The 25,753-nt window shown below is 42.0% G+C and overlaps 1 protein-coding gene across 8 annotated transcripts in view; it reads right to left on the bottom strand.

Annotated features, from left to right (window-relative positions):
* Positions 1 to 25,753, bottom strand: part of Mast4 (microtubule associated serine/threonine kinase family member 4) — a 606,534-nt gene that overhangs the window by 95,947 nt on the left and 484,834 nt on the right. For all 8 annotated transcript variants that reach the window (XM_052160085.1, XM_052160077.1, XM_052160082.1 and 5 more), the window contains one exon: positions 19,459 to 19,547. In XM_052160085.1, the coding sequence (XP_052016045.1) occupies positions 19,459 to 19,547 (89 nt within the window). The remainder of the gene's footprint in view (positions 1 to 19,458; positions 19,548 to 25,753) is intronic.

The raw sequence follows: 25,753 nt of genomic DNA, 5'->3' as shown, positions 1-25,753 counted from the left end.
ACCATCATTAAAAGTGAGCATTACCACGTTTATCTTTCAATATTTGCAAAGCAGGTGGCAATGGCCGCTCATCGTTTTGATTTACATTGATTTGATTAGTGAGACTACAGTCTCATTCGGTCACCTGTGGTTTCCTCGTCCGAGGGCTCTCTCTTCAGGCCCTTTGTGCATTTATTTAGTGGGGCTCTGGAATGTCTCATACACTCATTTAGAAGAGTCTCAGTCATTACCAAGACTGTCTTCCCATTATACTTGTCACTGATATTTCCTTAGTTATGTGTTAATGCCTTAATTCTATTTGTGGCGTTTTTAAACTTACAGAATCTATTTAAGATGTATGTTAACTTCTTTAAATTACATGTATGTGGATACGTGTGGTGGGTCAGTGCACACATAAGGGCCACGGAGGCTGGAAGCAGCAGGTTCCCTAGAGCGTGAGGCACTGACAGGGATTCTGGGAACCCAACTCGGGCCCTCTGCACGAGCAGTATGCACTCTGCACTGCTGAGCCTTCCTGCTGGCCCGGTAGTTCTCAACCTGTGGGTTGGGAGCCTTTTGGATTAGAACGACCCTTTCACAGGCGTCACCTTAAGCCCATCAACAAACAGAGATACTTACATTATAATTCATCTCAGTAGCAAAATGACAGTTATGAAGTAGCAACCAAGTAATTTTATGACTGGTGATCACCACTACACGAGGATCTGTATTAAAGGGTTGCAGCATTAGGAAGGTTGGGAACCACTGATCTAACCCCTAAACTCTTAATATATATTAGGCAATAATATATTAGGCAATCTTTCCCATCCAGACACTTTTCCCTACCTTATCATGGTCAGGAATTATCTCTCTCATACAGGAGAAAGTATGCAACTTTAAAATTTATTACACATTAAAGACTGATATTAAATGTTTTTACATACTAATTTTTGTATTTATGAGTTTAACTTTTACAGGTAAATTCAAGTTATATAAAAACTGTTTTATGTGCCATGTGTAGGGAGCTCACTACTTATTTGCTTATCTTAGGCAAATCAGGTGGGATCCATTGAGTTCATCCGGGTAACTCTCGCTTCTCAGGTTTCCCAGGTGTACCCTGGAGTGACCCTGTCAAGGTAGCCTGCTGTTACCATGGTAAGCAGCCTCCACCTTAGGAGTCTCTTCATTTGTTTGAGCCCTGTCTTCCATAGGTTGATGCCACCACCCACATTGCCAGATGTCCTTCCTTGGTTTTAGAAGATAGACACAGCTGTATCCAACTACGGCCAAACACAACTTTGGAGTCTGAAAAGGTTGTATGAGGCTCTGCCTAAGTAATCTACTTCGGTGGCAGAAGAGTGGTAGAAGTTTCCCTTGGTGGGTGGTGGTGGTGGTGGTGCACACATTTAATATCCCAGCACTTGGGGGAGAGAGACAGGTGGATCTCTGTGAGTTAGAGGTCAGCCTTCCAGCCTGGTCTACAGAGTGAGGTCCAGAATATCCCAGGGCTACACAGGGAAATCCTCTCTCAAAAAACACACAAAAAGAACAAGTTTCCTTTGGGGAACATCACTGTTAGTTTCTAGAACGCAGAACCCTGATCAGCAGTGCTTGTGACTCCCTCTGCACACTGCTATCTCACAGTCTGGGTGTTTTCCCCAGCTGCACAGCTTCTGGTACTCACTCTGGTATTCCCGAATATTCTGTGGTCTATCACAGTCTGCATCTGCTCCAACATGTGTGCTTTCAGTGATGTAACAAAGTTAGACACATACTCGTGCTCGTGAACTCTGATGGGAAGTCTCCCAACATTTACCCTTCTCAATGAGGACAGGATGTCATTATTTAAGATAACTCAGCTATCAAATAAAGTTCTGTTTTTGATTCTTGTTTTTCATTTTCATAGCGATCCCCTTCAAGACTCCTGATTTTTATGAAGCATACTTCCTGCTCTTTGGGGATGTGTGGTAGGAGGGTATGGGAAGGAACACAAAATATCATCATAAATTCATTCATTTCATCTGTAATTATTTTGAACTGGTTATACAACAATATAATTTCTGCATATCTGTCTTGTACATAGCTGACCTCAGCACAGGTTTAAGACACACCCACTTAGTTCTCTTGCATCATCTAGATTATTTATGTCACATAAACATAATAACTTTTAACATTTTGGACTTAACATTTCAGTTCAATTTTGTGTATTACTTGCTTGTGAAGAGCTTCCTAAAATAAAATTAGACACTAAAGAGGAGAGACCTTCATAAAATACTTTGAGTGTTTTGTTAGATAAGCTAATGACCATTAGTCTATATTACACGGTTTACTGAATTATGAAATTCTCCATTTCTTCTCATTTTCTAAAGGAATTTTAGTAGAAATGCATGACGAATTTTATCAGGTGCTTTTGCAATATCTACTTAGACAAACATTTGGCACACTGCTATGTTTTAATATTGTTCATAGTTAATCATCATTCTTGAGATAGAGCCCAGTTATTCTTATACTATTCCACTAAATGTTAACACTTATATTTTATAATGTAGTTGCTTCTGTAATCTTCCTACTCTCCACTATGCAAGTTTTTTTTTTCCATTTATGACATGAGGAACTCATTGCTGCTTTTCATACTGGAAAATTACTATCTTAAAATGTTTACAAGGTATACCTGGACATTTATTTCACTGAACGCATGAGTTCAAAGGAAACAATAAACAATATACTGTGAATTCTTTGGAACGGGCTGTCCTAGAGCTCAATACGCAAAGCAAGCTGGCCTCAAACGCAGAGCTCTGCCTGCCTCTGTCCCCGGAGTACTGGGAGGAAAGGTGCGCTCCACCATACCTAGCTTTCTTTTTATCTCAGGTGTTGAGAGTGTCAACTGTCATCAGACCCCAAGATGCAAAAATCGCATCTTCAGCAAAGAATCCTGTGCATAAATTCATGAGATCGTATAGAGCGCTTGGCCTTGGGTAATTATGGGGTGGGATGGTTATATTTATTTTTCAAGCTATTCATTCATTCATTCATTCATTCATTCATTCATTCATTTATTGTTTTTCCAGACAGGGTTTCTCTGTATAGCCCTGACTGTCCTCGAACTCAGAAATCCGCCTGCCTCTGCCTCCGAAGTGCTGGGATTATAGGCGTGTACCACCAAGCCCGGTTCTCAAGCGTTTTATTTAAAAATCATTTAAAACAAAACACTGAAACTGCAAAATGCAGCTTTAGAAGAAATAATTTAAATAATATTAGAAAAATATAAACAATCCAATCAGCTCATTTAATTAAAAAAAAAAAACAAAAACAAAAAAACAAATTAAGGGTGAGCCTGAAGACAAGAGTGAACTGTTCAAAATCAAATTTATTGTGGGAAGACCATGGTAAAGACTTTAAAAATATTAGCATCTCAGTTTTAAAGGGGAAAAAGCAAGCCTAGTCCATAAGTCTGAGGCCAGATGTTCACAGCATCTGATTCCCAAACAGACAAAGCACTTCAGAATGTCTGTTCCCTAGAGAAACCCTTGGGTGCATCTGTATTAGCGGTTCCCTACCAGTGCAGAGGATCTCAGAATGGGAGTTTTCTCTTCCCAACCTAGGTTCCTGGTAGACACCATGCCCCCAAGACATCTTAGAGCTTCTTGGTCATCCAGGGACCTGACAGTTTTACCCTGTTCATCTCTTCCCTCCTCTTTTACAAGCCAAAAAAAAAAAAAAAAATCATTTATAAAATCATGCTGGAGGTATTTTTTTATACTTGTAACTACTATAAATTGATATGCACAACAACAAATATCAACGTGCCTGTTTCTTTTTGGAAAATTGAAGTCTGCTATCCCCAGCTCATTTGCAATTCTTTGATAGAAATACAGAAGACACACAAGGCGCTCTCCAGTGAACTCAAGTGCCTGTGGAGATCTAGGCTTTCCTGATTCCCTAGGCCTCACTCTCAGGGCACAGTCCAGGACCTTCCAGTGCAAACGGCAGAGGCTTGGGGAACATGGTTCAGACGTGGTTCCAATTCTCAGCAGCCCCAGAATACACAGATGCACTGGATCTTGATTTTCTAGAACAGTTTTCACACTGTGTGTGCTCACGCGTGCTCATGCACATAACCACATCTTTTGTTCAGGCAAAAGATTATTCTGAGTACAAAATGTGACAGATTGAGCTTCTCGGAGTGAAAACAAATGTTGGATAAAGGAAAGTGAGGCAAGACCCTGACAGAGGCAGCCTGTCTGCAACTCCTGAGGGTTCGGATCCACTGGGACTAAGCTTTTTAATGCCTTTAATTCCCAATCAGCTGGATGCAGAGCAGGGGCACTAGCCAACGGACCACGAAAGGCAGTACCGCAACACAAAACCATCACGGACGACTCCATGAGTGCACCTGTTTCTACAAGCTCATGGGGCCCACATCCCACCAGCAATGCAGACTCCAGTCAACCCAGCTCCAACTCACAAATTCAAGTGGATCATGGCAATGCTACTAAAGTTTCTTAAAACCTCATTCTGTTTTACTTCATACTTTAAAGGCAGTCAGCTCTACACAGTGAGATGCAGGCGTGAGGGCAAGATTTATTACCCCCTACGAGTAGATGAGACATTCCTTCAGGAGAACCTGCATGATCAACCCAGTGCTGCTGATACATGGAAGAGATGGGTGAAGATGCAGGTTCCTAACTCAGGTCTACCGTCTGTCTCCTGCATCCCTAAGTGCACTGTGATAGTAGCCTGCTTTGGTTACATGGCGGCTGGAGGTTTCTACGGGATGAAGCCATCCTGTGCCCAAGAGGAGGACAGCTCTGCAGCTTCCTGAAACACCTGCCTTCTTCATTCCTCTACCACCGGATGCTATGATGTCACTGGGCACCCAGTTCCTGGAAGTTTAGTACAACCAGCTATGTACTAGTTTCTTTCAGTTACAAAGAACACACTTAGGAGGAACACAGAGGTGTCAAGTTAATTTGGTGCCCCTATAACACATTCCCGATGCTTATTAAGGCAGCAAGCCTTCAAGAACATTTTCTATAGACAAAATTTCTAGTTTCTAGAGCCTGAAAAAATTCAAGATAATGATGACGTCCCCCAATATCACGAACAAGATAATAAAAGGTCATGGTTTTTCATTTTTTTTTATTACATTTATACTTTATTTAGGGGGAGGGAAGAGAGGACCACATGCCAGGGCACACACGTGGAGGTCAGAGGCCAAGTTGCAGGTTCCAAGAATCAAACTCAGGTTGTAAAGTTTGGCAGCAGGTATATTTACTCACTGGCAGTGCTGCCAAGACTAGCACTTTAAATGACTCTGTCCCAGAGGAGGACAACAAACTAGTTAACTGTTGATCATAAACACTTATGGAATATGCTATCCATCATAATGTTTCCCATAGGAACAGAAAATTCTGGGAAGAGTTGAACTGTTAGGGCACATTCATAAAATGGAATGTTAAGGATATATAATGATAGGAAAAAATTCAAAAAATAACAATACAGATAGATACAAAATTACAAAATTGTATCTATGATGTCAGACTTATATGTGTAATAAGTGTACATATACATAAATGTTGTAATACACACACACACACACACAAATATGTACTAGTATATATTTACCCCAAATGTTAAGTTTAAGTAGTTCATTTGAGTGGCAATTAAGATTGTGAGTTTTATACTTGGTATATTTTCACAAGTTTTGTTAACTTTCTATAATGAGCATGAACGGTTTTTAGAAACAGAAAACCAAGTTCTTTTAAAAGATCATTAAACATACCTAAATATTTCAGGTATTTGTCAGGCAAAGATTAATTCTTCCTTCTGAGACTCTACACCTTCCTTCGCCTGTCTCCTCTCCAGTGGAATAAAACCCAACCCTGCTCCCAACTCCAACAAAAGGGAGTGTCTGGCTCCTCCTGCCCGTACTTGACCTCTAAACTCTATATGGTTCCCACCTCTGAGCTGAGATACTTGAACGTTTCCTCACCAGCTCTGTAATTACCCAGTGTTGCTCCTCACATAAAAGCTGAGACTTTGAAAAGCCTGCAATTTACATGGCTTTTGTGGAGTGGCATTCACATGCTGCTGTGGCCAACTCAAAAATCTGCATTAAAGCATCATTAAAGCCAGAACTGCAATTACCCCAGAGTAAGTGAGTTCAAAGTCAGAGATGGTGGTACTCTATATGATACTTAAATATGCCAAGAGAAGAAAAAGGTTTGTTAACATGTGCACTTGAATTTAAAGTACAGACTTCCACACTTCTGTGCTCAGCAAGGACAGGGATGGGCACTTTGGTTGTACAGAGCCTGTGGCCTTCTGGAAACAGGGTCAAGACCCTGGTCATGCCCCTCAGTAAGGGGAGCCTTCACGTCAAGTTCTTTGACCTCTATGGACTTGTTCTCTATGGGACGGTTAATCTGGATGTTGCTTGGTCCGCAGACTCTCGATGAAGACAGTCCCCATTTGCATACAGCTGCAGACTCCTGACTCAACTTCTGGGAGAACTCAAGGTTCTGATGAAGGGCGAGGTAGAAACCCAAGACCCAAAGCCACCAAGAGCCACTCACTGTGACAGCTGCAAAGCTGTCTGCCCTGCAGCCATTGTGTCTGAAAACTAGCTGGGAGGGTGAGAAGGGAGACCATTCAGAAGGGATTTTAAGTATATCTTTTCTTTGGAGAGCAAGCATTTTCTTTTTCACATAGAAGAGATGCAGCAGCCGTGTCAGAAGGCAATTTCTCATGACAAACTTATATTGGAAGAGCTTATGTCCCCAAATTTGAATATCTGAACTTGCAGGGATATATTCAAACCCGTCATTTATATTATTTGATGTACTGAATTTAATCCAATGTCACTTACTAACTCATTTTAATTTCCAATTGTAATTACAAAATTTGAAATTAAAGACATATCTATTTCTTTCAAAATGAGTCCCAGGACAGCCAGAGCTACCCTGTCACAAATAGATAATTAGAGAGCTGGATAGATATCTTCCCCATTCCCTCTGCCTTGATAAACAAAACAAAACAACAACAACAACAAAAACAAAAATCCATTAGATCATATTCCTAAAGCTAGTCACCAAAGTCCATCCCCTTATCTGCCCACTTCCTCCCTCTGAGGTTGACTACCAAGGTCCAGCTGTCGAAGTATTGAAGTCTAGCAGTCTAAAGCCCCCTTAGGTTCACTTAATTAACATGCCCAATTAAAATTAAACACCTCATCCTAACATGGTTTTTCCCCTTTCCCTTTATAAGCTGCCATTTTCCTATGTTCCACATCTGTCTCCTCTCTACCCAGAGGCAGTCCTTTGTCCTCCGGTGCAAATACCCTTCCCCCTCTCCCTTGTTCCTTTCCCCTTCTCTGTCCTCTCCCGTCCTTGTCTCCTATTCCATGCCCTCTGTCCCTCTGGGGCAAATAAATCTCTTTTGTGCTGAAAACTTGGTCTTGAAGATCCTGAGATGATACTTTTCCTAATATTAAAAATGACCTTCTTATAAAAAAATTTTTTCCTCTTATCTCTCTCCCTCCCTTCCTCCTTCCCAGAACTCCCCTGCCCCGTGTGTGTTGGTGGTGGTGTTGTTGTTGTTGTTGGTGGTGGTGGTGGTGGTGGGGTGTGTGTGTGTGTATGTAAGTCCTTGCCACAGTGTTTGTGTGTAGATCAAAGGACAACTTCTGTTGTGGAGCAGGGTCTCTATTATCTGTCCCTGCACACTCCCCCTAACTTGAGCAGGAACTGTGGGCCAGTTCTCCTTCGTGTCTTCTATCTTGATGTACGATTTCTGGGATGACAAGTGCTCACCACTGTGGCATGTGCCATGCTTGTGAGGCAGGGGCTTTTACCTGCTAAGCCGTCTCCCCTCCCCAAACAGGGTATTTTGAGGGTCTAGCTTTTCAAGAATGCTACCCTAAGCTTGGCATATTGATGAATGTCTAAATATAGTACCTAGAGGTTGAAGCAGGAGGATCACCCTGAGTTCAAAGCCAGCCTGTGCTTTGTAGTGAGTCATCTTAGCCTATACAGCTATAAAATGAGATGTTGTCCCTACCCTATGCCCCAAAAACCTTCCACTACAATTTATAGAATTTACAAAAATAAATTCAGTTATCCTTAGTTAGGCGAAGTGCTGCTTTGCCCTGTCTAACTTGTTTGGATTTGGGAAGTTGTAGCAGAGTATCACTTTAGCAACTAAATTATTAAAGCCTTTGAAAGGCAATAGGCCTCTTAACAAAGGTGAGAAGTTACACAGTGAACAAAGGAAAAGTTTGCTAAGATCGCTTTCAAAATGAGTTCCAGGACAGCCAGAGCTACCCTATCTTAGATACAGATAGAGAGATAGATAGATAGATAGATAGATAGATAGATAGATAGACAGATAGAGACAGACAAACAGACCACAGACAGACAGGTAGAGATAGTAATTAAGATAGTGTCCTATGTGGGGCTTGGTGTGGAATTCAACATCTGGGAAGATTCCTTGTTTGGGAGGAAGTCAAATTTCACCTTATATCAGGGAAATGTTACATTTTAGTCTTAAGACTTCAAAGCTGCAAGCCTTTTTATATAAGCAGCTGTTTATCCAGCAAACATTTGGGAACTGTCTGACTTGACTCTTGCCTTCTTTTGGATTCTATATTGCTACACAGTCTTTGTTTCCTGCTTTTCAGCCTCCCCAGGGTCATTTGTCTCTTAGGACCTCTGCCGAGAGGCCCAGCCCAGGTTATCTTTTCCCACTTCAAACTTTCTCCTCTCTGTGATATCTTGGCCTCTCAGGGTTTTACCCAGCATCCAAGAAAATGACTCAAGAAAATGTAGACTCAGACTCTTGGGCACAGATCTACAGAACACTTAGCTGTCTCACCAGCCTATCAACTATGTGTGAGCAAACCAAATGCGTTCTTACTACCTGCAGTCAGCTTCCCTCTTTCCTTCATCCTGGAAACCGCTTGTATACTTCTTCATACACTCAGTGAGACATCTGGCTGCTACCTCTCATCAACTCCCTACAGCCAATCTTTCACCAGGGACTGTCAGTTCTAACTTGAAAGTATGTTATTAAGACCCAAATGGGGTTTCAGCAACTAAACCTAAAGACGAGACACAGCTGATACACACACACACACACACACACACACACACACACACACACACACACACACACACAGAGAGAGAGAGAGAGAGAGAGAGAGAGAGAGAGAGAGAGAGAGAGAGAGAGATTCAAAGTCTGAGTTTAATAAATATCAACAAGCTGGGAGGTGGTGGCGCACGCCTTTAATCCCAGCACTTGGGAGGCAAAGGCAGGCAGATATCTGAGTTCGAGGCCAGCCTGGTCTACAGAGCGAGTTCCAGGACAGCCAGGGCTACACGGAGAAACCTTGTCTCGAAAAAACCAAAAAACTAAAAAACCAAAACCAAACAAACAACAACAACAACAAAAAAAATCAACAAGTACCACAAAGCAGAAAGAAGACTCTTTTAGGAGAATAAAATCTTCTGAAGTGGCTACCAGAGACTCAGGCTTTTAACACAACCAACCAACCAACCAACCAACCAACTAACCAACCAACCAACCAACCACTTTTGATGGCACAGGAGAACTGAAAACACAATTTAGCAGTCATCGTCATGTAGCTTTAATTTATAATTTAGGAGAGAATGAAAGCCAAAACAAATGCCTGGTTACATTACCCCTCTACTCAGATTAAGGGAATCTAAAAAATGTGGCATCGGATCCCATTACAGATGGTTGTGGGCCACCATGGGGTTGCTGGGAATTGAACTCAGGACCTCCAGGCCCCTAGTTATGAAATTATTACTAGGGGTAGACTGCACATAAGCTTTGCAGTTTGCTCAGAGGACCATATGACTAAGGAAGGTCACAGGACAAACGGCTCGGCCTAAAGAAATTAACAAGGAATAATAGTTTGGGTTTGTACACCCAATTAGTGAGTCAACACAGAGAAGTATCAAAACAGGGAAAACAGATGCACTGACGTCAGTCCATCTGATTTTATCACTTTTTTCCCTTAAGCAGGAAGGGCAAGATATGTCATTGCTCAACCCAACAAATGCCATAACACAAAGGCTAAGGATTAACAAAAGGAACCAAAACAAAAATCTTGAGGGCAGAACGGACTAGAAGGTGGCCTTTTCCACAAGCCAAGAGAAATGAACTTATGAAACACTTGAAAGAAAGAAGGGGGTTTCCCTGTAAAACAACAGACCCTTCAGATCAGCACCAAACTCAGGACTCTTTTGGGGGACTTGAATGTTTGACAATATTAAATGAGATCAAGGTCATCTGCTAATAGCTTAATTAAGAGATGCAATGGAGGCAGGAGAGACGTGTTAGAGGTTAAGGGCATTTACTGCTCTTAGAGGGTCTGGATTTGTTCCCAGCACTCAAATGGTAACTCACAAACATCTGTGACTCTTGATCTGCAGGACCTGACACGCTCTTCTGGCCTCTTAGGGCATTAGGCATACTCAACATGCATTGAGGTACACGTGCGTGTATTCAGGTGCACATACATGCATTCAGGCAAATGCTTACACACATAAACTAAAAATAAATCGAAAATTTTAAAAAGAAAGCGAACCAACTGGCTACAATCATATACTTTGCTTATTTTAACTGACGTTAAGTGAAACTGTGTAAGGAGGACTTCAAGGCACCCTGGATTGGAGGCTGGGTTTTACAATTTAATGATGATGGATGAACATATAACAAATGCCTCTGGATGGCTACAGGGACAGCTCAGTGGATAAAGCATGAGCATGCGCAGTGTGAGCCTGGCCACTTGAACTTGACCTCTAAAGTCCACTCAAAGGTGAAGTAGAGCACAAATCTCTAACACTCCTCTGATCTCTACAAATGCACTATGCTAATATAAGTGCAGAAATAAATATCACTCTGGAGCCAAAAATTAAATACAGATTTTTTTTTTAAGAGACTATATAGTGTATTAAGAAACTGTCTCCTTGGCACGGGCAATAATCAGTTTGCAGTGGCTCTGGGGCACAGCGTCTCACACTGCCTATTTCCCAAATGCAAAGGAACACAGACACTTCAGCATTTGTCTTGGGCAAGCACTTCTATGTAGCCAAAGGAGGTCACCGAGTTGCTGAGGGAACACTTTCATAAGGATCTAGAAAGTAGGTTCAGACAGTTTGGTAAATAATATTTCATGCCTAGAAACCCTGCTGTAGGCCTTTGAAGGAGTCCCCAAATAAAGGAAACAAAGACACTGCCGGCCTCCAGGCTGCCCCTGCCCTCACCTTATCTCCACCGGCACTTGAGGTGCCTCCACCTTTACTGACCAAGTTGTCCTCACCAGCCGACTATAATTTACTAGTAACAGCCTCCCCTCAGTGTGCTGCATGGAAGCCATCTGAGCAACAGCTATGTGGGCCACCAGCCAGGAAGGCTGGGTGACAGGGAAAGGACGCTGTCCACGTGCCTGATTCACTCACAATCTCCCCCTCTTCCGAGAATAGTCTATGAAGTTCATGGAAGAGTCAGAAAAACCCTCCTGCTCAAAAATTCACTCATCACTTGGGAAAAAACATCACCCTGATAGTCCGAGAAATTGTCAGGCACACAGAAAGGCAGCAAGTCTCAACTGGCGGTGGGTATGGTAGTCCTTGGCTGTCATCATAGCATGTGGAAAGAGCTCCCGGCCAGCCTCAGCTACATAGTGGGTTTAGAGCCATGTGCTACATCAGACTTCCACTTAAAAATTATGTGTAAGAACAGAAATAAAAGAAGTCAGAAAAAAAATAAATAAAAGGACTTTCAGACTGGACCATATAAAACAAAAACAAAAAACAGGGAATGAGATGCTTCCAAATAGTCAATCGCACCATGGGCAAAGACAAATGGCAAATTGAAGACCACATTGATCAGACTACCAAAGATCAGGGTTGGTGGCGTCCCGTGTCTTTTAAATCAGTATGAAAACGTTTTATTCAGAAACGTTTACTTTTATTTTCTTTGTTGTCTGTGCATGCACACGCAATAATAAAGCAAGAGGACAACTTTGGGGCGTTGGTTCTCTCCTTCTACCACGTGGGCACTGGGGATCAAACTTACATGGCCAGGCTTGGTGGCAGGAACCCTTGCCCACGGACCCATCTTAGCTGAATTAAAAAAAGTTCCCCCTCCCCCCCACGGGAGCAAAACATCTTCTTAAAGAGTCACAGTGTATTTAACTAAGAATAGAGAAAGAAAGATGGAGGGAGGGAGAGACAGACCATGAATAAAAATACACAGAAGGAAAAGGAGAGGGCCTCCATCCAAGTATTTGGCTGTCACTAAGGACCTGAATGTAATACTTCACTAAGTCTCTACCTAATCATCTCCCAGGCTTTGGGTCAGTGGATTAATACAAAGATGTTGCTGACATGGAGGACAAAAGTGGGTATAACACAGTGATGGGCCAAGAGACACCTTTGGCACACCGAATTCTTTCTTTATCCTGTGTGTCCTGGCCTATCTTAGTCACTACCCTATCCTTAATCCTGAAGTCGGACGAATCAGCAGAAGCACCGCTGTCTCTCTAAGCCCTGTCTTACCCCCAGTCATTTAGTGTGACGTCTAATGAATGAGCTGTGTGGTCCAAATGAGAGTCGATGAAGCCCGGGGAAGAGCTGAGCTAAATAAGGAGCAGCCGATTTTCCTGGACGACTCAGAAGGATATATGAAAACAAGTCCAAACTGGGGGACGTCTCTATGATTTTCCGCAACAACAAAAATCGTAACTATCAATATTTACATAACGTCTGAAGAGTTCTTCTTACCCTGATTTCATGAATGTGGTAGTGAAGACGTATGTAGTATGCACATCAATATGCCCATAGTGATCCATAAGGAATACAGGGAGTCAGGCTGTTTGCCTGCTAGCGCTGGCTGTGTGCAGACTGCAAACATTCTCTGACTTTCTGTCCATGACCCTCTTTTATCTCGGTTACAACTTGAAACCTGCGCTCAGCAAACAGAACTCACTGATACAAGGCACCTAATCCGTGAGAAATAAAATTCCTTCACAAACAATGTATGTGCACCTATACTACACATAAAAGTTACATATAAGAAACATGCCACGGTGTTATTTATAATTTGATGGAGACTTTAAGGACAGTCCCTGTCTTTAGAAATGCCTGGGGGGGCCTGAGCTGGAGCACAGTGGAAGGGTTCTGGTCCAGTACCTTCGAGGTTAGGGGTTCCACTTTTAGGACTGTAATAGTGATAATATCCTATTACTTCTTAGAGCTGCCTGATTGGAAAGAGATAAACATATGTTTTTGCCTCTAGAAACTCTTTTAAAGGTGAATTAGAGTCACCCGAAAATTCACTAATACAAACTAAAGAAAATAAAGGAGTCAGTATTCTGTCCAACGGAACTAAAGCTGTCACCTCAGCCCTTCAAAAGTCAGCCTCCTGGGTCTCTGTCACCTGCCTCCATCTAGTCTGAGGGTTAGGTGGCACTCTCGGCGTCCAAGTGTTACACGTCTGAATTAAAATGTAAACAGAAGGCATGATATAACGGGCTGAATTTTCAAGATGGGTCTCCTCAAGAGCGCCATTCCCAAGCTAGCCAATCAGATGTGAATACAGGCTGGTACGACTCACACAGGGTTTTGCAGTTGTAATTGAAGGCCCACATCAGCTGGCCTTAAAATACAGAGATCACCTGGATGGGACCTCTACAAGCAAAGAACTCTGTGGCTGATTGAAAAGGAAGTCAGATCTGAAGCAGGACAGTGACTGGAGGAGCTGTGACTGGCTCAGCAGTAGAGAAGGGCAGGCTGAAGCCAAAAGTGACCCTGGGGACAGCAGTGGTCTAAATCTGCCTGCAACCTGTATGAGCGTGAACTGGGCACTTTCCCAGACTAGAGGTCACAGCCCTGCCCAACCAGAACCTTAATTTGGGTTTTACAATACCCTGAGCAAAAGAGCCTAAGCCAACTTGTCCAGACATCTCTTTCCACAAAACCACAAGATTAAGGAATGCATCCTGTTCTGAGCCAGTGAATTTTTGGTAATCTGTTACACGACAGCCGAGAATGACTGTAGGTATTTCATTTCCTTTTTGGTTGTAGTTTTAAAGCTTTTTTTTTTTTAAATTGTAAAGTAATATATGCTAATCTCTGAAACCTTCTTATCCCTGCAAATAAACACTGCCTACAATTTCTCTTTATTTTCACAAATTCCTTATGAATATGCACGAATCCACAGGAGTGTATACACGAGCACATAAACACTAAAATGTACACAGATATAATTACAACATGTAAGTTTTCTCGCTTCTTTGTGCATTTTTCCAGCACCCTACATAAAAGCCTACTATTTCTTTTATTACAATATCTGCCGGCTTATATCATATACAAGCCCATCACTGAATGATAGGTTAAGTAAAAAACTAATAACAACTCACCTTTCTGCTTATGAATCATAGGCAGTGCTAATTTATAATTTCCTATTGTCCTAAGGGAATAGAGGGAAGTGATATTTCCATATATAGATTTACTGGGTCGAAGGGTAAGTACATTTCACATTTCAAACAAAACTATAAGCCACTAGCTTAACAGTTAGACTAATCCACATCAGCATTTGCAGTGTGAAAAATGGGCTGTTTTCTCCATCTTCTGTGCCACTGAACTTAACAAATGAAGTATCGTAGCCCACTCCAGGTAAACGATACCATCTCACTCTCTTGGCCCAAGCTGTTCAGGATGGCAATCACCTTACACGCCAATTTTTTTGAGGGCTCCTTCCCCCATGATAGGCCATTTACACCATTTTCTGTTAGCCCACTCATGCCTTGATACCCATTACGCCAGCCCACGCCAGCCCTTTGTACATTAAAGCCATCAGGTGGGCAATTACTCATAGACAGATATATATTCCGCACTTGGTTTTCCTTTCACTTTTCCTGTGACACAGAATTTTTCATGTCAGGAAACGCACCCCAGTATCTTCCACTGGGAGTTAGGGAATAGCTTCCCTATAGTTAGGAATTTTTCATGTCAGGAAACGCACCCCAGTATCTTCCACTGGGAGTTAGCTTCCATGCTGTGGATATTCCTAGAGTCTGTCATCTGTTACCTTTTTTTGTTTGTTTGTTTTTAAATGGCTGGCCTGTTCCGTGTTCTTTCAGGAACCCCTGGCTCCTCAAAGCATCATGTGCATGCCTCTCTCTTCTGCCGAATGCTCCTGACACAAACAATTAGTGCGGATAACCAACACTGGATGCCTATATAAGACTCACAGCCAGTGGTCAGCTCACACGTCCCTCCCTTGGGGAAACAAAGTGGGTGTGGCTCTGGAGGATAGGCTAATAGGACCTGAGAGATGGCAGCTTTTCTATCTGCTGTTTTCATGGTGGCATCTGATCAGCCTCACCAAGCACCCTGATCTAACTCAGGGGACAAGAGAGAAGAGGTAAGCTGTGGGAGGGGACAAGGCACACACCCAGCAGGACACCGGGAGGGACTGGCCTTCCATTCATTTACATCTCCTTCCTATTTACTGCACAGAAATAGGAATCTGGCAGATTGCAGTTAATGCCACTTCTCACGGAAAAATGTCTAACAGACGTTACTCCTCTGAGTAACAACCTGTTGGCAATGTAACAAAGAAAAGCACTCAGACCCTGAACAGCACACGGCTCCTTGCTCAAAGCCCTCAGATTACATCCTAAAACCAATGTGGATTTTAAAAAAGGGGGAAAAAATTAAGCTAAGGCAATACAGAAGGGGAAAAAACAATTAAAGAATCATTAAAGCCTTAACCACATACTCTCTCTCCTCAATACTAGAGCTAAAGAAAATCAAAGCAATAAAAGCCCAATCAACAGACACATAAATGTTGGGAAATGGGCATCAAACACCACAAGGAGGAGGAGGGTCACACACTTAAAATCACTGCTGAGCTACACTTAAGAAACAGAATCTATCATTCACTTAGCATCTAGTAAGACTGCCAGGCCCTGGGGTAGAGCCCAGAAGAATAGAAAGGTTTCATACACACAATTCCAGGCCCCACGCAGTCTGTTCATGCGTGACCCTCTGTAGGCTTCAACTATCATGACAATCACATATCAAAAAAAAAAAAAAAGTTTAATCTTGCTGGGTGTGGTAGCACACACTATTAATTCCTGCACTCTGGAGACAGAGCAGGTAATCTCTGAGTTCAAAGATAGCCTGGTCCACAGAGCAGATTCTAGGCCAGCCAGTGCTACATCGTGAGATTTTTTTGAACTATGTAAAATTGCCAACAGCTTCACCCTCTTTCGTCCTCTCCTTATATGTTTCCCTCACACTCTTTAAAGTAACTATCATAAAACTGCTCCTTAAAACTATCTTCTTTCCTCTAAATGGAGTCCCCAAATAATTTGGGGAGACAAACCTCCAACTAAACATCTCTCACTCTCAGGTAAAACCTTCAGCTCCGAGTGGGATGTCTTCATCAAACCCATCCCCTCAGTGCTCAGAGAATGATGTGGTAGAGGAGGTGGAGAGGCTGTAAGAGCCAGAGGGGACGGGTTACACCACGGGAACTGTGTCTTCCAAACACAAGACTACCGCACATACAAACTCAAAAGTCTGTGGTCGCATGCTCAAGGCCTGCACAGGTGCTGACGCCTCAGCACCAAGAGAGACTTGCTCCCACCCCAAACCAACAAGCTATCTCAAGTTGACATTGACTTACAAAGGAAAAGTGAGTTTCTCTAACAAACTCTCCCTGGGTGTACTTAAGAGTAGCCCCGTGCTCAGCAGTCGATGGCCAACACAAAACGAACTCAATAATCATTTGGGAGATATTTTGGTCTCATATTGCTTTGTTGGTCATTATTTTTTAACCTTACTAGTTTATATACTATAGTTACTGATTTTGTGTCTTCATGCAGTGTGTGTGTGTGTACATGCGTATACACATGCACATATGTACTTTTAATATTTTTTCTTTGTTTTCTTACTTGCTTTTGTTTTGTTTATTCTGGTTCATTTGTTTCTTTACCTGCATATTTGAGAGAGGGGGGGGAGAGGGAGATGGAGAGGGAGAGGGAGAGGGAGGAGGGAGTATGGAATTGAAAGGGATCTGGAAGGAGGTAAGAAAATTACTGTATGAAAAAAATGTATTTTGCCAGGCGGTGGTAGCACACACCTTTAATCCCAGCACTTGGGAGGCAGAGGCAGGCAGATTTCTGAGTTCGAAGCCAGCCTGGTCTACAGAGTGAGTTTCAGGACAGCCAGGACTATACAGAGAAACCCTGTCTCAAAAAGAAATATATTTTAAAAATATGTATCTTATTTATCCCATCTCCCACTACAAGCATACATATGTATGTGTACACACACACACACACACACAAACACACACGATATAATTGTTATATAATATATAACATAAATGTTATATACATAGACAACTTTTAGTTCTAGTAATAATTAAAAAAAGGTGTCATACACATGTGTCATGTGTGTAGGTGTGTGTGTGTGTGTGTGCGCGCGCACGCGCGCGCGTATTCATAAACGAAACAATACCCATAGCACCACATTAATTTCATGTGAATGGTTGAATGGTTAGGCAACATTTTTTTGCAATTTGCTTTTGCTGCCCAATACTATATTTGAGTTTCATCCATGGAGACATGCGCTAGTTAATTTGTTTTCTCTGTGTGACTGGATCATAGTTCATTCATCCATTTCCCAACTAATTAAACGTTAGGCTGCTTGAAACGCTGAACAGTGATGAAGGGTGTCACGGGTGGAGTTTAACTGCCTCCCTGTGTACACGCCCCTTCTCCAGAGCTATCTCTGGAGGAGACATTTCTGAACATCATAGTTCTTTTTACTATATCATGATTTCGTCTACCTTTTCACTGAGTCACCATTAAAGTTGTTTTTAATTTCTACATTTATTTATTTAGTGTGTATGTGCACGCTTGTGTAGAGTATATGGGTGCAACCTAGCATTTGTTGAGGTCTTAGGGCAAACAGTGACACAGTGACAGCTGTGTCTTTCCGACCATGTGTGCTGCAGGGGTTAAGCCTGGGTCATCAGGCACCACTGCTGCCCACAGACCCTTTGACACCTTTTAATTCTGGTAATCATTAAGGAAAAAGATGTCATTCCAGAGCATCTTCTTCTACCCATCTTGCACTGCGGGTATCTCTGCAGCCATGGACTGCCTGCTAGAAGGCCAGACACTTAGCCTTGCAACTAAAATTGTCTAAGGCTCCACTGGTATCTCATTAGAGTTTCCACTGGACACCATGGAAGCAGGGCTACCACCTCATGCAGGAACCCGCTGTGACCCATACACACCTCCTACAGCCCAGATCTTCCACAGCCCAGAGAGGCAGGCAAAGCCCAGAGCCTTTCTACTTCTCAACCTTCACCTGCCTGTCCATCTCTCTGTGTCTCAGCAATTTTTCATTTTTCATCTTGAATACTAACTTCATTCCTCATTAGGTGCATGCTCCAGATTAATAAAAATGGGTCTGTGTATTAGAATACGAGTTAATGGCATCTTCTCACAAGCATACTGAGCCACTGGTGTAGCTAGAAATCGATTACTATATGTGGGTACGAGGTGCCAACTTTTCCTGTTTCTTTAGCATATAATTCAAGCATGACCAATCCAAATGTGAATTTTTTCTTTTATCCCTTTGCTACCTATCTTGCTCAATTCTTATCCATTTTCAACATCTTGGTCACTAGGTTTATTCAAACTCTTTCTGACTTTTCAGTTAAAAAGTGGTCTGCCTGCTGCATTGCTTTAGATAGAGAATTGAAATCAAAATCCCAGAAAGCCATTTCCATTGAACAGCTTTAGTGCTATGCTTCTCTTCCTTATAATTCTACAAGGACTTCAAACTTCCTTCCTCTCCTGAGTCTTCAAGGTCTAGACCAGTGTTTCTCAACCCGTGGTTCATGATTCCTTTAGAAGTTGCATATCAGGTATACTGTATATAAGATATTTATGTTCCAGTACATAAAAGTAGCAAAATGACAGTTAAGAGGTAGCAGCAAAATAATGTTATGGTTGGAGTCACCACAACACAAGGAACTAGTCGTATTAAAGGATCGCAGCATCAGGAAGGTTGAGAATCACTGGTCTAGACAATGACAAACTATTTCAACCTATGCATGACGCTCAGTGCTAGGGGGACCAGGCTGAACCTTTCTCAACACTTTTCTTCTTCACACTGCTGTGCCTATAACCCCTAAAGATATTCCTAATGGACAAATAGGTCTGACAGTGTAACAAAATTTAGCAACAGAGGGAAAAAAAATTAATTACAGAGAGCTTGTCATACAAAAGAATTCTAATTTGTTGTCTCAGAAAGAACAGCTTAGTAGTAACACAATAGGAAAGCCAAGGCAGGTCTAAAAGACATGTGTAGGTCTCAAAAGGTCTAGATTGCTTTTAAAAGACAACAAAAGAAACAAGGCGGTTACCTGCATGAGCAGAGAGAGGCGAGTGTGGTCTAGGCAACGCTGGAGACTGGCCATTGCCTATCAGACTCTTCCGGTTGCTTGTTCGGCAACTGTCAGAAGGAAAGAAAAGCCAGGTGAAGAAAAACACCACTACTGTTTGAGCATGTTCAGAGCTGACACAGACGAGGACCCACGCCCTCCTTAACCTCCTCACTTTGTGGCCAACAGCACAGAGAATTAGTGTGTGCTCACTAACGTGGGTCTGAAAGCTATCCCCCTGAATGTGAGAAACCATAATGTATTCATACAGCAGAGCACCATCAATATTCCTCACCACAGCAGAGCTATAATCAAACGTCTTCTCTCAGCCCGTGTCTGTATCTGCAAGGATGTTGTCACACCATACATACAAGTGACAAATTAAGGATTCAGATTAGCAAACCACAGGTAGACTCCTTGTCGATGTGAGCTGGCTAACAGGGAATCACGTGCAATGGAGCGGAATGACATTCATCTTACAATGATGCACTAATTAAAAATCTAATTATTTAGACAAATTTCGTATTTGTGCCCTTTGTCAATAAAGCAGTCGATGCCTAAGACAAATGCGGTTCACAGTCACTCATTTTTCACTCTGTGTGCTACATTCAAATTCCTTATTAAGGAACATGTTAGGAAACAAGAAAATAGACTCCAGTGTTTTAAGACAGCAATGATGGCATCTTCTAATCAGCTATCGGCTGTATCTTGAATATCCGGTAAATGGGTTCATATAGACGGATACAAGGTGCCTACTTTTTCCTGTTTCATGCACAAGCATCAAAGACTGGAGCAAAAACAAACCCCAGTGATGGAGAGGAGGATGCTTCCTCACATTTGTTTGCCTCCTTTAAGACACATTAGTCACTTATTCTCCTGGATCATTGCAGTACCCAGAAAGAGATTCAAGGTTCTATCTCGACCTCCCCAACAAGTGTTCCAGGCACTGAGTCTACACGGAAGCCACTTTCCCTTTTGTCAGACTTGACCATAATTAGCAGTCTTAATTCACAAGAGGCCCCTGTGCGGCCAGGTTCCTGAAAGCACCCTGCATGAGATGTAAGATTTGATATTTCGGGGTTTGTATATAACATCTTCAACCCGGTCTGGTGAGGATGCAAATGATTATCTCAGCCACTCAGAAGGCTACAGCAGAAGGATCACAAATATAAGGCCGACCTGGAGACCAGAGCAAGTTCAAGGCCGGCCGGCATATGAGACGTAGTAAGACCTGTTTTTCAAATTTTTTTTAAAAAACTACAAAACAGGCTCAGGAAATAGTTCAGTAATCGAGTGCTTGTCTAGCATGTAAGAGAAACCTAGCTCAAATCCGCAGCAATAGAAAAATAGAATAGACAATTTGAAAGGGCGATTCCTAATCTTCAAAGAACACATTTCAAACCTGTACCAATTTCTCTCAGCAACACCGGCTGGGGAGTCAGTTCTCCTGATGTTTGCCGGGTTATCATTGCCAACAATCCCATACTTAGCATTTCTGAAGGTTGGCTGCATGGGTTTCTTTTCCTTGTTGCAGCAATCAACATCGCCTAGCATTATCTGTGAGTTTAATTAACATCATGTTTACTTTGCCTTAAAGAAGCTGTTGAATAATGATAGGCCCCTGATAGTTAATTAGGAAGGTAGACTGTGATATTATCAGCTCATCTATCAAGAACTGTATTCTCAAGCTATCAAATTCATAATCATTAAGTCTGATAGTCTGATTGTTTTTAAAAGATACTACAGAATACATTTAGTGTTAATTCAAATTAATGCCTCCTCTCACTTCAGGAAGGGACCATTAAATACACTAACCTGTCAAAGTTCATCAAAGAAATTGGAAATGATAAATTCATATCCTGGAAATTCCCGCAAACTTTCTTGGGCAAATCAATGTAAATTCAGATTAGCTATTACAAAAATAGGCACTGAAAATTTTACATTTAATATCGAATCTATATAACTCATAAAGAACTCTTCAAAATAGTTAATTATTAGTGCTCCTATTTGCAAATAAAATGAATGAGAAATGTGTGCCAACACAATCAGCAACCCAGTAAATATACAATTTATGGATGTCAATATTAATTATTATCATCACATATTAATGTGACTGTCCTAAAACTAAAATTAAGAGGGCTATTTCTTAAATAAAACTTTAAAAACAAATTTTCCTAAGAATCCTACAGCCTGGTTAGTCTACATGTATTATATAATAGTATATTCCTATTATAGCAAGCCAAATAGTGGAACAATAAAATAAAAAGCCCTCAATTATATCAGTTATTTAAAAATCTACCACCAAGCAGTGAAAGGGTGAGTTAATCTTTAAAAAGAAACATGTATGTAAAACCAGAAAGTAGGGTTTATTGAAATAATGAGACTGGAGAGATGGCTCAGCAGTTAAGAGAAATGGCTGCTCTTCCAGAGGTCCTGAGTTCGAATCTCAGCAACTGCATGGTGGCTCACAACCATCTGTAATTGGATCGGATGCCCTCTTCTGGTAATGTCAGTGACAGCGTACTCATTTAAAAAAAAAAAAAAAAAAAAACAGAATGAGAGGTCTATCATCTCCCACACAGAGTGTTAAGTATCCTCTACAACCTTTGACACCTTCAAATGTAGCTGGAGATATTGTTAAAATTGTAACACACTAGGAACTTTTAAAACTCTCTCAGTAATCCAAGAGGAAGCCTTTAAACATGAGCTGTTCTGATATGGTAAAACAGAGTTGCAGAAATACAGGTTACAGCAGATTCCCGTGTGTACACAGATACATCTTCATACTTAGGACATAGGATTTTGACCTCATGATGAACTTATTGCTAAGATTCTTAAAGGAAAAGGGGCCCTTTACTGTATATGAAATCTTCATAACCCTGGAGCATATTAGTGCTTGTCCTCCCCATCTACACACACACACACACACACACACACACACACACACACACACACACTTGGCTCCTTCCCTTTCATCAGTGTGACTAAGTTCTTCTGGCTTCTTCCCAAGCAGTCATCCACAGGGAAACCAGGCCATCTCCTACCAAGTGAAGCAATACCGCTGCTACATCTCTTCAGCATCATGTCTCACAAGTCATCCTAATCCAAGCACTGCACCTTGTTAAACGTTTTCTCTAGTTTGACTCCTCAGGTCAGAAAAGAAACTGAAGAGACTTATGCTTCTATTCCAACATGAAATGCATTATTCCTCCCTGACTCTTCAAGATAAAGCACTCTCCTCACCATATCCAAATTTCTAATAGTCTAGCCAGTGTTCACACCTCCAAAGTAACTCCATTGCAGATATCCAGTGGACGCGACCCAAGAGAAAACTCACTCTTCCAGTACACAATATGCCCTGCTTGCCCTACAGAATTTAGGAGGTGACTGTCTAGTCACACAACAGGACACTGGGATTTCTTCCCTGTAAAGTCAGAATTTAGCAAGAAGACAGACAGCTGCCTACGACTTGACATAAAGGCAGAGATAAACAGTGAGTTAAGACAAGGGCGAGCGTCCTCAGGAAGCACTCTTGTGACTCATCCCCTGGTTCCTCTCCGGAAAGATCCACCCAGGGACAAAGACAGGTACAGACGGGTCCAGAAAGAAGGCTTTCTCTTTCTTTCTCTTTGCCTCTCTCCTCTCTCTCTGTCTGTGTCTGTGTCTGTCTCTGTCTCTCTCCCTCTTTTGTGCGTGCATGTATGTGCACACACATACAAAGTCACACCTGCATGCACGTACACATGCACGCATACACACACGGCACAGAAAATGCACTTTGCCCACTACAGCAGGCCTGGGACCTGGGAGGAACAGTATGGTGGGAAGATGATGACATCACTGATTGAGTGAGCTGGCCAAGCCGGGAGAAGAACACAAGAAAGACAGAACCCCGTGAGTAAGACAGGGTGTTGTTCTTCTCAACAGTCGTTGAAGGCCAACCTTAGAGTGATGGGAGGCCGATATCAGGGAGCCCTGGGATGGGCTGCATGATTTTGTCCTAGTATTTGACAGGAAGATTGAACAGACTGCCCCTAAGTCCATGGCCACCGCCAAGATCTTCACAAAGCTTTTGGCACCTTAATGGTGGCTGGCAGGCCTTCCGCTTGTCTAGATGATAAAGTAAATGCACACACATTTCATTACCTAAGTCAGACAGACCAAGCACAGTGAGGGCAAACACATCTGGTTATCAGGCTGATGTTGGGAAAGAAAGGCTGGCCCAGGCACCCACACCCCACTTCTGCCCGAATTGCCTTTAAGCTCAAGTTCCCTAGAAAGGCTTGGTGGCTCAGTGACTGTGTGGCACGTGCGTGTGTCACATGGCTTCTGGCAAAAGAACCTATTTTCCATCTCCCGCCAGGTCTCTGAAAGCCCGGCAGGCCTTGACTATTTTCAATTATTCCAAGTAGCTAAATTTTTTGCTTAACTTTGAAATTACATTTACAATTAGACACAGGTTCTTAGCATGTCTGGTTGTCATAAGACAACTGAGCAGACCAAGTCCTAAGGGCTGTAATTTTTTAATTCGTAACTGACTGGAAAGGTCAACACTGAGTACAACATGTCACTGACCACCACGGAGAGACAAGAGTCACAGCAAACCTAGAAAAGAGCAGAGATAACTCCAGCTTATCATTTTTACCTTGATGAAGATTTTTGATAAATTTGCACAGGAGACCAATTATAGACCAAAGCTTCACTCTTCAGAAAACATCTGCTATTTCCTCACACCAGGGTAGAATCTAACCATCTGACTATTCCTTAAACACAGAGGAAGGCTGAAGTATTGGAGACTGGCCATCATCAGGAGGCAAAGGTAGATTAATGAGCTGCTGGTACTAATGTTATATACACAAGAGGCTGCAGCTTCCACACCGTTAACATCAAGGGGTTTGTCCGCATGGGAAAAATAGTAAGAAACTAGTTTCTAGATCCAAGAAATGTTTTAAAAGAGAGAGAAAGAATCCAACAGGTCCAACAACTCTGGGATAAATAATTATATCATTCCTTGTATCTGTTTCAAATCTTTTTGAAAAAGGAGAATCCCCCACTCCCTAAATATCTTCTTCCCTATCTCTCCAAGTTGGCCTCAAACATTTGCCTCTCTTTCTGTCTCTCAGATCTGAGGCACTGAGACTACAGGTTTTCAACAACACTTCTGGTTTATGTGTTGCTGGGAATCAAACCCCTGGGCTTCCTGCTCAAGTAGGTCAGCACCCTACAGATGGATTTATATCCCCAGCCTCCGTTCATTGTTGGTACTACAGCTTGTATGTGTGTGTGTGTGTGTGTGTGTGTGTGTGTTTACAGGATTTTGTTAAAATTTTACATTTACTACTGCTTTCAGTTATCAGGAAAAATGAAAAAACCCACAATTTGGAATTTCACACAGAGGGAATGAGTAGGTTCCTGTAAAGACCTGTGCATCCAGTATTCCTACTGACTGTGCTATGGTAAAATGTTGTTTCAGTTAAAGCTGTTGAGGCCTGGGAGTGATGCAGATGGCTCCTGCCTTTGAATGGATAATCTGTCTCCTTGAAGTACAACTGACCCCCTTAATAGTAAGACAGCCTAAAGACATTCAACGTTCTGTTAAACAGAAAACAGTGTCACATCTACAAGCAAGTTTATTTCATAGTTCCTAGATGTCCATATGTGTATGTCCATTTAAAAAACTCATACAGTGTATCTTATGTCACTTTTCTCTAATTAATTGATAAGTTAAAATATCTGATTATGTTCACTTTGCATGACAGTCATGTTCTTGAATTTGGGATAATCTGCAGCTTAGCATGCAATATGCCATTTATATGTTTATATAGTGTAACTGACTTTTTCTCTACTCAACATTATAATTTTAAGCTTTAACCATGGCAACATAAATGTGGGTCTAATTCATTTATTTTTAAGGTTATCCATTTGAAGCAAATTTTAGGATTCTTAAATGCACTAAAATTACATACTGTGGACCTTGCTTTCTTCTCCCTGCGACACTGAATGTGTAGGAGCCCGTGCTTTTGAAAATCTGATTGCAAAATACTTGAAAATGCAACTGAAGGGAAAATATTGTGCAACAGCAAGACAACATTCCTTGAACTCTTTGGACACTTTCCCCCAAGTCCTGGTGTGGCCCCCCCCATCCTAAGGCCTAGCTCTACATTCCTTCTGCGGAAAAACATTTTGTCTTTGTCCTGTCGTTCAAGCAATCCCTTTCTGGACATCTTCAGTCCCTATCTCTAGCACCTCTCCAATAGCACAGTCGCCTGGAGTAGCT

The sequence above is a fragment of the Apodemus sylvaticus genome, chromosome 16 (genome assembly GCF_947179515.1).
Source record: "Apodemus sylvaticus chromosome 16, mApoSyl1.1, whole genome shotgun sequence".
Lineage (NCBI taxonomy): Eukaryota > Metazoa > Chordata > Mammalia > Rodentia > Muridae > Apodemus > Apodemus sylvaticus.
This window is presented reverse-complemented; position numbering and strand designations above follow the sequence as displayed.